Source organism: Phycodurus eques, chromosome 7 (assembly GCF_024500275.1).
Source record: "Phycodurus eques isolate BA_2022a chromosome 7, UOR_Pequ_1.1, whole genome shotgun sequence".
Taxonomy (NCBI): domain Eukaryota; kingdom Metazoa; phylum Chordata; class Actinopteri; order Syngnathiformes; family Syngnathidae; genus Phycodurus; species Phycodurus eques.
In genome coordinates, this window is record NC_084531.1 from 22,062,448 (window position 1) to 22,078,309 (window position 15,862).

Consider the following 15,862-nt stretch of genomic DNA (forward strand, 5'->3'; position numbering starts at 1 on the left):
CCATCATCTTATCGTGGTGGAAGGGTTTGCGTGTCCCAATGATCCTAGGAACTAAGTTGTCTGGGGCTTTATGCCCCGGGCAGGGTCACCCATGGCAAACATGTTCTGGGTGAGGGACCAGACAAATCACGGCTAAAAGACGCCCTATGATGAGTAAGATAATTGAAGTACATTTTCCCTTACCCGGATGCGGGTCATCGGGGCCCCCATCTGTAGCCAGGCCCGAAGGTGGGGCTCCATGACGAGCGCCTGGTGGCGGGGCCTGCACCCATGGGGGCCGGCCGGGCACAGCCTGAAAAGGCAGCATGTGTTTCCCCTTCCCATGGGCTCACCACCTGTGGGAGGGGCCAAGGGGGTCGCGGCCAAAGGCGCTTGGTGCTCCAATCCCCAATTACAGAAGCTGGCTCTAGTTACATGGAAAATCATCTCTCTGGCAGGGAAAGAGCCTGAGCTGGCGTTTGAGGTCGAGAAATTCCGACTGGACATAGTCGGGCTCACCTTAACACACAGCTTTGGCTCCGGTACCAGTCTTCTCGAGAGGGGTTGGACTCTCTTCTAGTCTGGAGTTGTCCACGGTGAGAGGCGCCGAGCAGCTGTGGGCATACTAATTGCCCCCCGGCTCACTGCCTGTACATTCGGGTTGACCCCTGTAGATGAGAGGGTTGCCTCCCTCCATCTTCGGGTGGGGGACGGGTCCTGAATGTTGTTTGTGCCTATGCACAAAACAGAAGCTCAAAGTACCCACCCTTTTTGAAGTCCTTGGAGTGGGTGCTGGACAGCCCTCCCGTTGGGGACTTCCTTGTTTTGGTGGGGGACTTCACGCTCATCTGGGCAATGACAGTGATACCTGGAAGGACATGATTGGGAAGAATGCTCCTCACGGACTGTCCATAACGAACACCATGTTCAGACATAATGCTGTTCACATGTGCACTTGGCCCCAGAACACACTAGGCCGCAGTTAGATGATTGACTTTGTGATCGTCTCATCGGACTTGCAGCCGTATGTCTTGGACACTCGGGTGAGGAGAGGGGCGGAATTGTCAACCGATCACCACCTGGTGGTTAGTGGGCTCCGATGGTGGGGGAAGATGTCGGTCCAACCTGGCAGACCCAAATGTATTGTGAGGGTCTGCTGGTCACGTCTGGTCACGTCCCCTGTCAGAGGAAGTTTCAACTACCACCTCCGGCAGAACTTCGCCCACATCCCAGGGGAGACGGGGGACATTGAGTCCGAGTGGACCATGTTCCGCGCCTCCGTTGTTGAGGGGGCCGACTGGAGCTGCGGCCGTAAGGTGGTCGGTGCCTGTCGTGGCGGCGATCCCCGAAACCGTTGGTGGTACCAGCCGTAAGGGATACCATCAAGCTGAAGAAGGAGTCCTATCGGGCCTTTTTGGCTTGTGGAACTCCAGAGGCAGCTGATGGGTACCAAGTGGCCAAGTGGAATACAGCTTTGGTGGTGGCTGAGGCAAAATTTTGGGCGTGGGAGGATTTCGCTGAGACCAGGGAAAACGACTTTTGGACAACTTCAAAGAAATTCTGGTCCACCATCCGGCATCTCAGGAGGGGGAACCAGTGCACCATCAAAACTGTGTATAGTGGCGATGGTGTGCTGCTGACCTCATCTCGGGATGTTGTGAGTCGGTGGGCCAAATACTTCGAATACCTCAATTCTAACGACACGCCATCCCAGGTGAAAGCAGAGTCTAAGAACTCTAAGGCGGGTTCCCCTATCTCTGGGGTTGAAGTTACAGAGGTGTTTAAAAAGCCCCTCTGTGGCAAGGCCCCGGGGGTGGATGAGAGCCGCGCTTAGTTCCTGAAGGCTGGGGATGTTGTAGGGTTGCTTGGTTGACTCTACAACATTGCATGGACATCGGGGACAGTGCCTCTGGATTGGCAGACCGGGGTGGTGGTCCCCCTTTTTAAGAAGGGGGAGCGGAGGGTCTGTTCCAACTATAGGGGGATCACTCTCCTCAGCCTCCCTGGTAAGGTCTATTCAGAGGTCCTAGAGCAGAGGGCCCGTCAGGAAGGAATCTCAGATTCAGGAGGAGCAGTGTGTTTTTTGTCCTGGCCGTGGAACAGTGGACCAGCTCTACACCCTCGGCAGGGTGCTCAAGGGTGTATGGGAGTTCGCCCATCCAGTCTACATGTGTTTTGTGCTCTTGGAGAAGTTGTTTTACCGTGTTCCTCGGGGAGTCCTGTGTAGGGTACGCTGGGGGTATAGGGTACCAGACGCCCTGATACGGGAGTTCAAGTATCCCGGGGTCTTGTTCACGAGTGAGGGAGGAGCGGCGGGAGATCAACAGGTGGATCAGTGCAGCGTCTGCAGTGATGCGGGCTCTGGTCACGAGCTGTGGGCCGTGACCAAAAGAACAAGATCGCGGATACAAGCGGCTGAAATGAGTTTCCTCTGAAGGGTGCTCTCCCTTAGAGAGAGGGTGAGAAGCTCTGTCATCCGGGAGGGACTCAGAGTCGAACCGCTTCTCCTCCGCATCGAGAAGAGCCAGATGAGGTGGCTTGGGCATCTGGTTAGGATGCCACCCGGACACCTCCCTGGTGAGGTGTTCTGGGCATGTTCCACCGGGAGGAGGCCCCAGGGACGTCTCAGGACACGCTGGAGAGACACTGTTTCCCGGCTGGCCTGAAACACCTCGGGATTCCTCCGGAAGAACTGGACGAAGTGGGTGGGGAGGGGGAAGTCTGTGCTTCCCTACTTAAGCTGCTGCCCTCGCGACCCGACCTCGGATAAGCAGAAGTAAATGAATGGAAAAAATATATATCAGAAATATTGGTGGTATTTTTAGCTCATTTAATACCAAAAACGTAATTTTACGTCTTTTAAAACTTGATCACCTAATCCCAAAGACGTAGTTTTAGATCTCTTACGGTTTTTTGCGCCATAGGCTTCAGAGGGGGCTGACGTCACTCCTCACCATAGTATTAGGCCTGAGAGCAATGCTTAATGCCCATAAAAACGGACACTAGAGGGTAGCAGTGCATCATACAATTTATAATTTTGGTATAATTTACCTATGTTCTACCGCTAATTAGTAAAGAACAGAAAAAGGTAGAAATAAACTTTTTTTTTATTTGAAAGATGGAAGTGTAATCTTTCTTGTGGTGGGTGCCATATTTATATAGCCATAGAACACAATATTCTGTGTGCCTTGAAAGATCGGTCAAAATCCTCTAAAATGGCTGGTACTTTTGAAAAATGGCTGGGATTAAACGAGTTAGTTATGAGTTTGGTCACAGAATAAATGTAATTTTTAAGTCAAGGTACCCCTGTAATTTTATATTAGTAAGCATATCATTTCAACATTTTGCAGCACTTTATTTATATACATTCAACACAAAGTAAGTCATATAAATCATTAAATGATGACAAAACACCGCCCTCTTTTTATGCTTCTTCTCCTTACCGCCTTTAGCTTACAGCCTCCCAGCTGTGGCAGCATTAACCTTCTAACTTTTCTGGTCAAACCATCTGTGCTCCCTTTCTTTTGGCAGGGCCCACACCTATTGCCACAAATAGCAAGGCCACAGAGCTACCACAGCCCAGTAAGACCAACTGTTTGCTTGCAGTCTTTCTTTCATCCATCCCTTCATAGTCTGCATTGAGCTTGGGGGGCAGGGGAAGGCTAGAAAGATGGTGTTCTTGCAGAATGGTAGTAGACCAGGCAAAGTTTATAAGGCTCAATAATGACAAGTCTCACCCACTGTGATGTTGGCATGCAAATGACATGTAGTAGGGGCTGACACTGCCGTAACCCTGGGCAGAGAGTATACCAAAGGGTATCAGTGAAGCAAATTTAGTCTGCTGTAAACACACCCATAGCACCTCAAGACATTCCTCTTTTCGATCAGCCAGGGTGCGCTAGTCCACGAAATTACCAACACCGGTCTAACTCACCCGTGGCGCACAGTTGCACTGCCCGCCACACCGGATTAACACCGGTCATGAAAACAGGGCCTTTTATGTCAATGGTCTGACAGTGTAATTTGTTGCTTTCTTGTTCATTGTTTGTTAGGTTTACACAGAGAATTGGTTTTCCTGATGCTGAGCTGTGCTACTCTTCAAATTCTACAGCAGGAGTTTTTCATGCTTTTATGGCGCTAGTGTGCAGCACATCACGCAATTTACTGTTCCAGATAGCGACTGGAATGGTGATGCTCCTGCTGTAGAATATTTGCTTTACAATTTTTCAATTACTTTCTCTTCCATAGCCCCATATTATCTTAAACAACAAGTTGACAGATATATAGTAGATGAATAAATATTACACATTCCATTAATTGCCTTTAAAACACCCTTTTCCTTAACTACTTTAAAAAGACACTTTTTTCTGTAAATGCATCTTAATAATAATCATATTTAATGCTCGAGCTTAACTATATCGATATCTGTCTATTTTCTAGCTGGTACAAAAGGTCAAAGCCCGACTGGTAAGTGTGATCATCTCTCATTTTTATTACAATTAGGACTTGCCATCAAACATTCCTGAAAATCTCAAATTTGAACAAGCCTTCTGATTTTTCAGATGAAAACTAGAAATAGCACTTTGCTGAACGTTAATACAGTACACGCTCTCACCTTAATCAAAGAAAAGAAGCATTGATTAATACATCACAGCATGTCATAGCAATCATCAAATGGCATGTACAGTCACTGCCTACTGAGGAGTGAGTGCTTTGAAGACAACATCATAATAGATTTCAAACTGGATGAAGCCTAGATAATATACTGTAAGGTAGTATAAGATAAGATAAGTTAAAAGTCTCATCTTGCAGCAACCATTGTCCTGTACTTGGATGTTTTGGAAAATGCAATTCTTATTTTTTACCACATGGTGGAGACATAGACTAAGAAAGCAGCTGTGTCAGTGTTGGGGTTGTCACAGTCGGCAAAGCACCAAAACCAATCCCATAAAGTACAGAAGATCAATACACTTTATACTGTATATTATACTTTACATATTTACATGTTGTTTATGACTACTTTACACATAAGCATGTTTTCTACTGCTATTGTGACTGTGTTTTCTAATGCGACAGAGTTCAAGACAAAAAAATAATAATATGAAACCAAAACGTTTATGCCCACAGATTAGATATGTATAAGAAACCTATAAATTTCAAGCCGTTTAACAAAATCAGTCAATACTTCTTTCCTCATTCCTCCATTTCATGAAAAGCAGCATTGAACGCATCAAAACACTTCAGATGCTTATCATAAAACATAATCTTCCGATTAAATAGACTTGTACACTTCTTACTGGCCTTCTGCTCAACAGGTGCTGGAACAGGTGTTGGTCCAAGCGGAGTTGGTTACCCTTATGGAGGCAAGTTATCCATTTTGTAGTTTCACTTCACAACTGTATTATTGATGTTTCAAGCTGTAGTGACCAACTTGTCCCTATTCCTGTGCGGCTAATACAGTGTTCAGTATTTGAATTAAGATAGCGGTCATGCACTATATCACTGCACTCTGACTTAGAGTCTCATTTTTATGAATCATCTTATACATACAGTATATTCATAGTCATATATACTATATTATTGGATCATAATAACATGGTATTTCTATGCATTGCCATATCCATAACAATTGTTGCCTTCTTGTCAATGATTAAATTATAATGTGTATGCAAGAGTATATGCATGTCTTTGCCCTTATAATTGACACTATGCACCTGATTATATTGTTTTGCTGCAGTATTTCTGATGTACAATATACAGTTGACTGGTGTGACTTTACTATTTTTATAACACAGTACACAGTAAACACATATTGTATTCTATTCCATAGTTCCTTATGGGGCTGGAACTGGTATTGGAACTGGAACTGAAACAGGAGATGCAGTGCTGCCTGGTGCAAAGCCCTTGATACCTCCCAGTGTGTATATATGCAATACAAAAAATAAAAAATCTGACATCCATTACTTATCTACTAGTTCAACAAAATTGTAGAATGCTGTATCTGTATTTACTGCTTATTTGTCTCTCTCGCCCTCTCATAGGCTTTGGGGGAGCAGGAGGTGGAGCAGGAATCCCCCTGGCAGCAGGAGGCTATCAAGGTTAGGTGTCGTCACGTCACATGCATTTCTGTACTGTAATTTGAGTTGTGTTTTAGTTCAGCATCAAATGTGGATTTTTGGCCACACAAGAGACACAAGTTCAATTGCCCATCTGAAGAGGAAAAACTGCTTTAATTGTGTTTCGTAAAGGGAGTCACAAACAAACTGAGCACTTTCTGTGGCAGGCTGGTTAACCTCCTGGACAATAACGCCCCTTTTTTTGTGTCACCACAACTTAGTGGGATACAGTCCATATCAACGTGGGTATGGACAGGATACGTGAGAGGAGAGGCTATTGCACATGTACAAATAAACAACCAAACAAACAATGTTCTGCCCAGTGACCAAAGTGACAGTTGGTCAGGAGGAAGCCATCGCTGTGGCCTTTCCTCTACAGGGAACTGATAAGTCTTTTTTAAATGGTGTGAAGCCAATGAGATGAGGAGAGTAACTGCTGAAGAACATTTGACACATTTTCAAATTTGAAGCAAGTCTCCTTTTCTCCAGGTGGGTTTCCTTATCCTGCTGCAGTCGGAGTGGGTGGTGCTGGAGGAGGAGCTAAAGCACCAAAACCAGGTAGCTTTTATACTAGCACCTTTGCTGAAAGTGTTTTTAAAAAGAGGTGCTGGACTCTTGAACTGCTGAAGGTGGCATACAATTATAATTGTCAGAGTAATAAAATAAACATGAACTAGCATTTCCTAAAAATAATGGCCAGGGCTGTTTTTTGACTCAACTGACATCAACCGAAAACAACAGCAAAAAGGTTTTTTTTTTTGTTGTTTTTTTAAATGCATATTTTTTATGATTTATGAGTCACAGTTTTGCTTCTACGTGATAACCTAACATTACAAAAAATATACTGTATTGTTAATTTTCCTAAGTAGACTTAAATGCCGTTGAAGTAAAATGACTTTACTCTAAGCATACTTTAAGGAGTATTGTAGGAGACAAGACATAAAAGATGCCTGCGCATTGCAGTGATTTACAGTTTGGACAAAGAGCATGGCATCATTTCCTATCGGACTGCGATTACTGTTGCACTGTGCTCATTGCACAGCATCCAAGTGTGACTGTTTGAAGATAACACCAAGCTCAGGAGATTCCTGACGTACTTGAGCAAAAGTAAACCAGAACAAACTTGACTCAGGTTATTGAGTGAGTTTAGTTGAGATAACAAGACAACAAATGACAAAATGTTATTTATGTTCTGCAATGCTCTGTCCACAATTGATTAAATACTGTAACTGTCTTATAACATGAACAGGCTATGGAAATCTTGGAGGTGGTGGTGGCTATCAGCCTCAGCCAGGTGAGGACCACCTCAATTTGTGTAATGTTCCCCCCTCGCCTATCAGCAGGCTCCTGTCAGTTTTACACATAGACTGATCATGGCACATGATCATGACACAGATGGCATCAACAAGCCATATGTCATCTGTGCGAATTGTATGTAACATGGTAGGTCTTGCCCAACATGTTCAATTATAATTGTTCCAAATATAGATACATATAAATAATATGTACAGTTTGAGGAAATCCTATACAATATATTGAATTATAATAATGCTCCATTGGGCAGCGCAAGCACAAAAAGCTCAAGGCAAGAGGTTACTCTTTGTTGATTATTGAATATTTAGTTTGGGCTATGATGAGCTGTTGCCCTCCTCTTTAGCAACACCTACAGGAATGGTGAAACATAATGATAATGTCATAGATACAGTATACAGTTTAAACAGATAGATACACTTAAATAGTGAATTGGCCCTTCCTCTGTCCTTATCTAAAAGGGGAATCATTTCATTAGTATTTGTGTGATTCTGCTCACTACCAACAAACAGAGATGAAATACTAACCTCCTTTAACATAAAGCTAATTATCCATTTACCTGTATTTTTTTTCTTCTCCCTGACTGTGCACAGGTGGATATGTCCCAGCCCCACTGACCCCTCAACAAGGTACCTGGCAACCATTTATTACGTTGATAACTCTGGCAATATAATCAGCACCTCTGTTCATTTTCCAATTTCCCACCCTGGGAAATACTAGATTATCTGGATGAAATAGGAAATCCATGCAGTCTGTGTGTGTGCGTGCGTTTGTGCATGCCTGTGTGCGCGAGCTCAACAGTGCAGATGGCTTGACACAACCAGTGTGTGTTTGCATGATAATCTGTATTTTCCTGAACATTGGAGATTATTTCTAGTGGGATTATTTCAAGGAGAGCACGTCTGCTTTCTTAGTTTGCCGGATTGATGTTTTATCGTGTTGGGGCATCTGGAACCAACCGTATTCTCCTCCACTTAACAACAGTTTACAGTGCCAATACCAATAACATCATTCTGTATTTGGATTGTTCTAATATTAATACCAACAGGCCCATTGCCAACTGTTTATCTTGTCTTGTAGTCTTAGTCCATACCATCGTGATTTTTTAGTTAGTCATCAGCCGTCATCAACTTGGGTTACAAAATATCAAGACGGTGGTACTGTCAAATCAGTAAAACAATCATAGTTTATTACTCTCATGTGTTTGTTTTTGCAGCCAAAGCAGCCAAGTACATTGGGAATCCATTGCAAGGCTTCCTGGGTGGTGGAGGAGGAGGAGCCTATGGAGGTAACAGACCTGCAATTCTCAAAAACATCCTGAATGTACAATGTGTGTGTAGACTTACAGTATATTGCACATTGAACATCTTCAAAAATACTGGCATTATTTTCTTGCCTTTCGACGAATGGTAATACTAACTAAATTATCTATTTTGGATACTCAAAGACACCTCACACAGTAAATGTAAAAAAATGTATTCATGATGTGAATGGTACTGTGCAACAAAATTAAATAGCTTCATGTTGAAAACTATAATATTTATTTACCGTAATGCCAACAAAATATTGAAACTGATGTTATAAATGATTTGAAAACATTAAACAGACAAAACAGTTTTTACACATCTCATTAAAATTTACTTTGAAGGAGTCTGATTAAATCATGTAACTTCCTGGATAATTGTAGTCCCTTCTCATGTTCTTCACTTGGAACGCCCAAATTATGCTTAACACAAAAAAAGAAAAAAAGCCAAAGAAAAAACAAAATACATGCAGTCAGTCCTATTTTCCTCCAATAAATGTGGTGTTTTGGGGATGCCGCAAAAGTCATGGGGCCACCCTTTTGTTAATCTGCAACAAAGATGCTGATCTGTTGTTAAGATGTTTCAATACTAACATGTCGCCTTGTCCGTGCTGATTGTTTGCCACAGCAGCAGGAGCGTGCCAGGGCAGATACTGCGGCAGGAGGAAGTAAATGTCCTCCTGATGTGTGATGTGGCCTGAAGAAAACCATGGTGCTACTGCATGAACTAGAATGTACATTTTAGAACACAAACATCCAATGTTGTTTTTACTTACTTGACTTCGTCTGCTCTTATGCAAACCCACCGACCAAGAGTTTTGTACTACCCCCCCCCGATGTGGCATTTATTACTGACTGTGCCTTCGATCATAAATGTGTGAACGTAACTCGGCTTTAAAGCATCCTTCTATGCACCAGTGAACTTCAAATATAACATATGTCAGCTCATGCTCATTCGTATACAAACAGTTATGCGTCCTTCATGTGGCTTGGACATATGGTGACAGGGCGAAGAGTCCTTGCAAAGGTGGTCTGCCAATGTGACCTGCGCAGGACGCTGAAGCACTCCGTTTTCAATCGTAATGCAAAGCGAGCTGAAATGTTGCAGCACACCACCTCTCTGACCTGTGAGAAGGCTGCTTTTTGTGGCCAAATCACAGCATTGTCTCGGACCCTCCTCCTTCTTCCTCGCTGCTATTTTTAGCCCCAATGGGTATAAAGTAGTGGCAAATCGGACTCCACCCAGCCCATCTGTTCTCATTAACTTTTTTTGCTGATTCTACTGTATATGCCCAAGCATTTCCAATTTTGACAAATGCTTTATTGAGATCAGTCTCTAAAACAGTGTTACCATTTATACTTTTATTCCTCCAGTGTATATCTGGAAAGTTTGCATATTTGTGCATCTGCTTCGTGATCCTTTTCCCCCAAGCATCATTTCAGGAGTTATTTACATTTATGTAAAAACATTCATTCAAGCTAACTCATATCTTACTGCATTTTCACACAATTATATTAACAATCAGACCTGTCCCTTTGCATTTATTAATTAATTGTAGTTCAGAATAACTTTTATTTTATGGGTGTATCCAAGCCCCATTGTTCATTTACTTGAGCTTCTTTAGAGGACAAAAAAAAAAGTGGAAAAAGCCTAACTGACCAAAGGTTCATGGGTGCTGTTGCCAAGTGACCCCTTTTTCTTTCTGTAATTGTGTACTGTATTTTGTACTAATATGAAAGTTGCTGGCATTGGTTCATCCACTCTGAGCTGTATGAGAACAGTCTTTGAACTTCACTGGGTCAGACATGTGCCGTGGGATACACTTCATCTTTATTTAAAACTATTTCTATAAGGAGGAACTTTGTGGTTTTGCACTTTTTTTTTAATGTTTCGACACATACATGCACACACACATCACTTAATATATCCTGCCATTGCATTTGCTTCTTCAAATACATAAATAAAATGTGTTAAAAACATGTCTTCCTGTTTCAATTCATGATGTATCTTAAGTACATGAGCCATTAGTGGACAATTGTTTTAACAATGAAACAAACTAAGATGTCCCTTCGCCTCAGTTGGGTATCGACAACTTTTTGGGCCATCTGGAAATAATAAAGCACTGGGCCATGATGCAGGCATTACATAAGACTGGAGGACTGCTCGCTGCGGGAATCAAACCTCGGCTTGCAGGCTGCATTCCTAACCACTAAGCAGCCCAAATACACCTTGGAAAAATTAATGGAGATATGAATTCTCTTAATTGTTTTCAATTTAAGGCAAGTCCTGCATCTCAATAACATGACTGTGACATGTTTTCATGAAAATAGCCGTAGGATCAAGAACTAGAGCACACTTCTTAACGCCACATTATTGCTGAAGCAGAGCGTGGGAGGAGAGTGAGAGGGGGATGAAGCAAATGCAAGTAAAGATGATAAAAGCATTTTCACTTATGGAGGCAGCACTTCATACACTACACTATATACACTTATAAATTAGTGTGCATATCTGCACGTGGTGCATGCAGCAGACAGCTACCTCCCCATATCAACACATAAACAACTTCCTTATCAAATACTGTATGTGCCGTTATTAGAAGTTAACACTGTTTGCTAATGCTAATCTGTGAATCCAACACAAAACGTGAATCCACAGAATGCTCAACCGTGTAGGACTGTCTATGTTTTAGCTGTGTGTCCATTGATAAGTTAGTACACAAACTAGCAAAAAAGGTTTAAATATTAAACCCACGGTATGTTTCTAGCAGTCACTCAACTTCCCGCCCACCAGTGTCCCCTTGTACAAGGAGGGGCGGGCCTAACCGTTCTTGGCCAATCAGACTCGCCATGTGGCCGGTCGAGCATCTTCATTGGACAGCTGCCCTCTTGAATGAAGCCCAGCAGATGAGGCGCACAGACCCGGAGCGGGCAGCAGGAAGGAAGACCCCGAACCAACCGCCGCCACGACACCGACGGCCTGAGGTGGTTGGGCACAGGTTGTCCGTCGACCAGAGTCTCCTGGCTCTCTGTCCGAGAGTGAATGCGGTTGATGCTGCTCTGCTGCACCTGGAAGGACGGACGCATGGGAGAGGAGGATGGTAAATAACCAAAAAAAAAAAGAGCGTTTGAAATGTCATACCCTAGTATACCGCCCGGGCGGGACTTGCGATGGTTTTGGGCAAAACAAGTCTAGCTGTTTGATTTTCTTCTAATATGTGTCGTATTTACAACGATTGTCGGTCGGGATGCACTTCCAGATGGTGGTCTAAATGAAGCCATGTTGCCTCCTTCGTCATGCTTGCGTGCAAGTGTTCACCTCCAGGTCATGCACAGTCAAGTCTCGTGGCGGTTTCTCAAGCATATTCTTCTTGTCCCTGTGCTGAATATACGCATATGCATTGCGTTCATACCGTTACTTACGTTACACTGCATTATCTTTGCATGCACAATCTTAATAGAATCCAAATCATATTCCGTATTTACAAAAAAATATCTATCTATCTATGTCAGCTACCCACTATCCACCCATACTATATTTCTACCTAAAGTGCTGTGATAAAGTTCAATATATCTTTTTGCATATTTATCACACTTTCAGACCATCACACCAATTTTAATATCACTTAACAGCAGCCCAAGAAAATGTAAAATGCCCTTTCTAAATGATGATGATTTCATTTGGGTAAAAAAATCTAAATGTATCTGACCCAACGTAAAAATAGCAATTGAGTGGTTAAATCACTGTGGAGAAATTTTGGCCCACACTTTTGTTCAAACTAATTCATATCGAGGGGTTTTTGAGTATGTGCTGCCTATTTAACCAGAGCATCTCAATTTGTCCGAACTTTGACTTGGCCACTCCAAAACCCTCATCTTTTCTGGGGCGTTGCGGCAGGTCGACCAGGTCCTGAAGAAGCAAACGACCTCAGACCATCACAGTGCCGCCATCATGTTTGATACTCAGCAAGATGTTCTTTTTATCAAATGCTGTTATTTTTACACCTGGTATAACAGGGTGCACACCTCCTAAAAGTCTTGTGAGTCAACAGGACATGAATATGAAGTCTTGGGAATCATAAAGTTGTTTTCCGGTGAAGGTGAGATGAGCTTTGTGGTTTATTTTATTATTATTTTTTTTAACTAGGTGACTACAAATAGTCACCTAGTTAAGTAGACATCATTACAATCTAGCCAACTACAACATCCCTCTCCAGTAACCTTGCTAGATCGTACCAATATACTGGATCTAAATAAGTAGCCGGCTACTCACCTCCATATGTAACACTCTCGCGAGCAAAACCCAACATACCTACCGAGCATCCTTGTTTACCTACCATTCTATCTGACAAATTTGTCAGCAACCCACCGAGCTATCTAACCTTTAACTAGCCGCTCATCCATCTTAGTCATCAAGCTCCTGATCTAAACATTTCATTGCAAATGTTTCCTTCGTAAGATGCACATTGTCTGTTTAAGATAAAAATCAAAAAAATGAGTAATTGTCCCAGAGCAGTCGCAGCACAAACTGGGCTGATTTGACTGTGATGACTCACATGATGTTGCAGTGGACTGCTACTTGTATAAGTCACTGTGTGTTCAGATATGAGTCAGGAGAAATGCAGTGTTTGCGCTTGTGTGGACTGTGTATTTGTTTGCCTTTTATCGGAGCTATTAGTGTCTTTCAGTGGCTGTTACAAACACCAAAATCTGCAATAATGACCAAGTGAAGTGCTCCATAATAAAGAGACAAGGTGATAAATATGAATTAATGAAGAGCTGAGGTGGAAGGAGAGTGGCGAGACATTAGTGGCCATCATCGGCATTGCCCTCCTTGTCAATGAAATTATTGAACTACAGCAAGCCATTACAAAAATGATCAATGAGTACAAGTACTTTTAAGAGGTGGGGACTCGAAGGTAAAAAGCTCTTATTTAGGTACATGCCCATATCTTGGTTTATTTGTTGCCATTAGCCAGCTGTGATAGATTTGTCACGGTACGTATTTCACCTCAATTAAAAGAAACATTCTTCTAAAAAAATATTAAATGTACACATACAAAATGTAGAAACAAATGTGATACAAAGCTCTGCAGTCAATTTGATGGCTACATCGTCATCAATATTTTTCACTGTCTGCAATTACATTGTTGTAAACACGTGAGTATTCAGCAACATTTAACATGACTATGTTATTACACAATGAGTACTGAGTATGGATACACGTCTTCTGTATTTATGTTGTTACAAAAGCATTCAGTAGTCATTACAATGTTATTATGGTACATTTGTTGTGTGTTCAGAAAAATATACTAACTGACAACTTTCTAGTTAGTATGCGGATACGAGACTGGCCTGCCTGCAGTCCAGACCTGTCTCCCATTGAAAATGTGTGGCGCATTGTGAAGCGTAAAAGAGGACAACGGAGACCCCGGACTGTTGAACAGCTGAAGCTGTACATCAAGCAAGAATGGGAAAGAATTCCACCGACAAAGCTTGAACAATTAGTGTCGTCAGTTCCCAAACGTTTATTGAATGTTGTTAAAAGAAAAGGTGATGTAACACAGTGTCCCAGCTTTTTTGGAACATGTTGCAGCCATAAAATTCTAAGTTAATGATTGTTTGCTAAAAACAATAAAGTTTATCAGTTTGAACATTAAATATATTGTCTTTGTAGTGTATTCTATTAAATATGGGTCAAACATGATTTGCAAATCATTGTATTCTGTTTGTATTTATGTTTAACACAATGTCCCAACTTCATCGGAATTGGGGTTGTACAATGGAGTGTGCGATCTGTAACAAAGCAGCGTATTGACTGATAATGATACAGTACACTAACGTCTCTTACTCAGCCTCTCAATGCAGTTATGTCTTCATAGCCTCAGACGTAAAAGGGTGTGTGATGTGCTTTTAGATGGATTAACTTTAAAATGTGCTGAAGTGAGCTGTTTCTCCTTCTCCTGCCTCCTCCACCTTTTAAGATGCAGATTTACTTCAGCATTTCTTTCATGCGGGCCTGAACAAGTTTTCCTGACACAGCTACCTGTGTTCTTCGGAACAACAGTTCATATCTTTTTAAATGACGGGATGATTTTTTTTCTGTTATGATGGACACTATTAGCGAAATATTAACCTTAACAATATGTTCATGATCTTTGTCGTTCTTGTTTGCAGTAGCGTCTATTTCATCGTACTTACGCCCTTCGTGTGTCGCTGTCGTTCCAGCTGGAGAAAGTTTACCCGTGTGTGCGGGGTGCAAATTGAGGATCTACGATGAGCAGTACCTTCAGGCTCTCAAGACTGACTGGCACATCGTCTGCTTCAGGTACAGTGGATGTACTGTACCATAGCTCCATGAATGGACTAGCTTCAAACGAGTACCTAAATCGATACTGTACATACAACAGTGATTCTCACCAGTGGTAAGCGGGCTCCCTCCCCAAAGAATCACTGCCTAAATACAGTTCAGTTGTAATTAACTTGTAACTTTAATACATTTGCATTTAATCTTTAAGAACGGTTTGTTTTTAAACATTTATTTATTCTGATATTTAAGCAGTGTTCAAATTATCCATAATGTTACATTGGTTTACAATAATATTACATGGGAATAAAACTCAACAAAAAACACTTAGGTCTACTACGCTACTGCATTTTAATGTTGGTCGTGACTGAGGTACATGGAGAGCCACGTATTTTTGGGGGGATGGTACTTAGTGTAAAAAGTTTGAAAACCACTGCACTATAGGTATCCCATTTCAGTTTCTTGGATGTCTTACTTTGGAAATCAGCCTGTGTTGTACTTGAGTGTTTTATGACTATGTTGAAATGACAAATGGGACACATTCATCCAAAGTAATTTGGGTGCCTCTGCCACTCACATTTTTACGCTAATGGCCGGTCCGGCAATGTGGCCCATGCGTTCTCACGAGGAGCCATTTTGACACTTGGATAGTGGCTGATGGTGCCGGTAACTTGCAGAGTACGTCCTGAGCACACAGCGCACATGTGCACGTGTTGGAAGTGTCGAGTACACGTGTGGCTTTGTATGTAAACCTATTCCTGCTTTTTGAACCATGTAATATGTCACCAGAAATATACATGATTTAATTCTCAGAGACGACATTAGAGAAATGTATAAATCAATACAGTG

At 42.3% G+C, this 15,862-nt stretch overlaps 2 protein-coding genes across 2 annotated transcripts in view; both read left to right on the forward strand.

Moving 5' to 3' along the window:
• Positions 1–10,689, forward strand: part of elna (elastin a) — a 66,346-nt gene extending 55,657 nt beyond the window's left edge. Inside the window, 10 exon segments of the mRNA XM_061682182.1 lie at positions 3,511–3,561; positions 4,420–4,446; positions 5,295–5,342; positions 5,810–5,896; positions 6,021–6,077; positions 6,585–6,653; positions 7,345–7,389; positions 8,000–8,035; positions 8,623–8,694; positions 9,338–10,689. Coding sequence (XP_061538166.1) covers positions 3,511–3,561; positions 4,420–4,446; positions 5,295–5,342; positions 5,810–5,896; positions 6,021–6,077; positions 6,585–6,653; positions 7,345–7,389; positions 8,000–8,035; positions 8,623–8,694; positions 9,338–9,381 — 536 coding nt within the window. The 3' untranslated portion in view covers positions 9,382–10,689.
• A 953-nt stretch (positions 10,690–11,642) lies between these two features.
• limk1a (LIM domain kinase 1a) overlaps positions 11,643–15,862 on the forward strand; it is a 55,860-nt gene continuing 51,640 nt past the window's right edge. The window contains exons 1-2 of the mRNA XM_061681205.1: positions 11,643–11,807; positions 14,935–15,034. Coding sequence (XP_061537189.1) covers positions 11,750–11,807; positions 14,935–15,034 — 158 coding nt within the window. The 5' untranslated portion in view covers positions 11,643–11,749. The remainder of the gene's footprint in view (positions 11,808–14,934; positions 15,035–15,862) is intronic.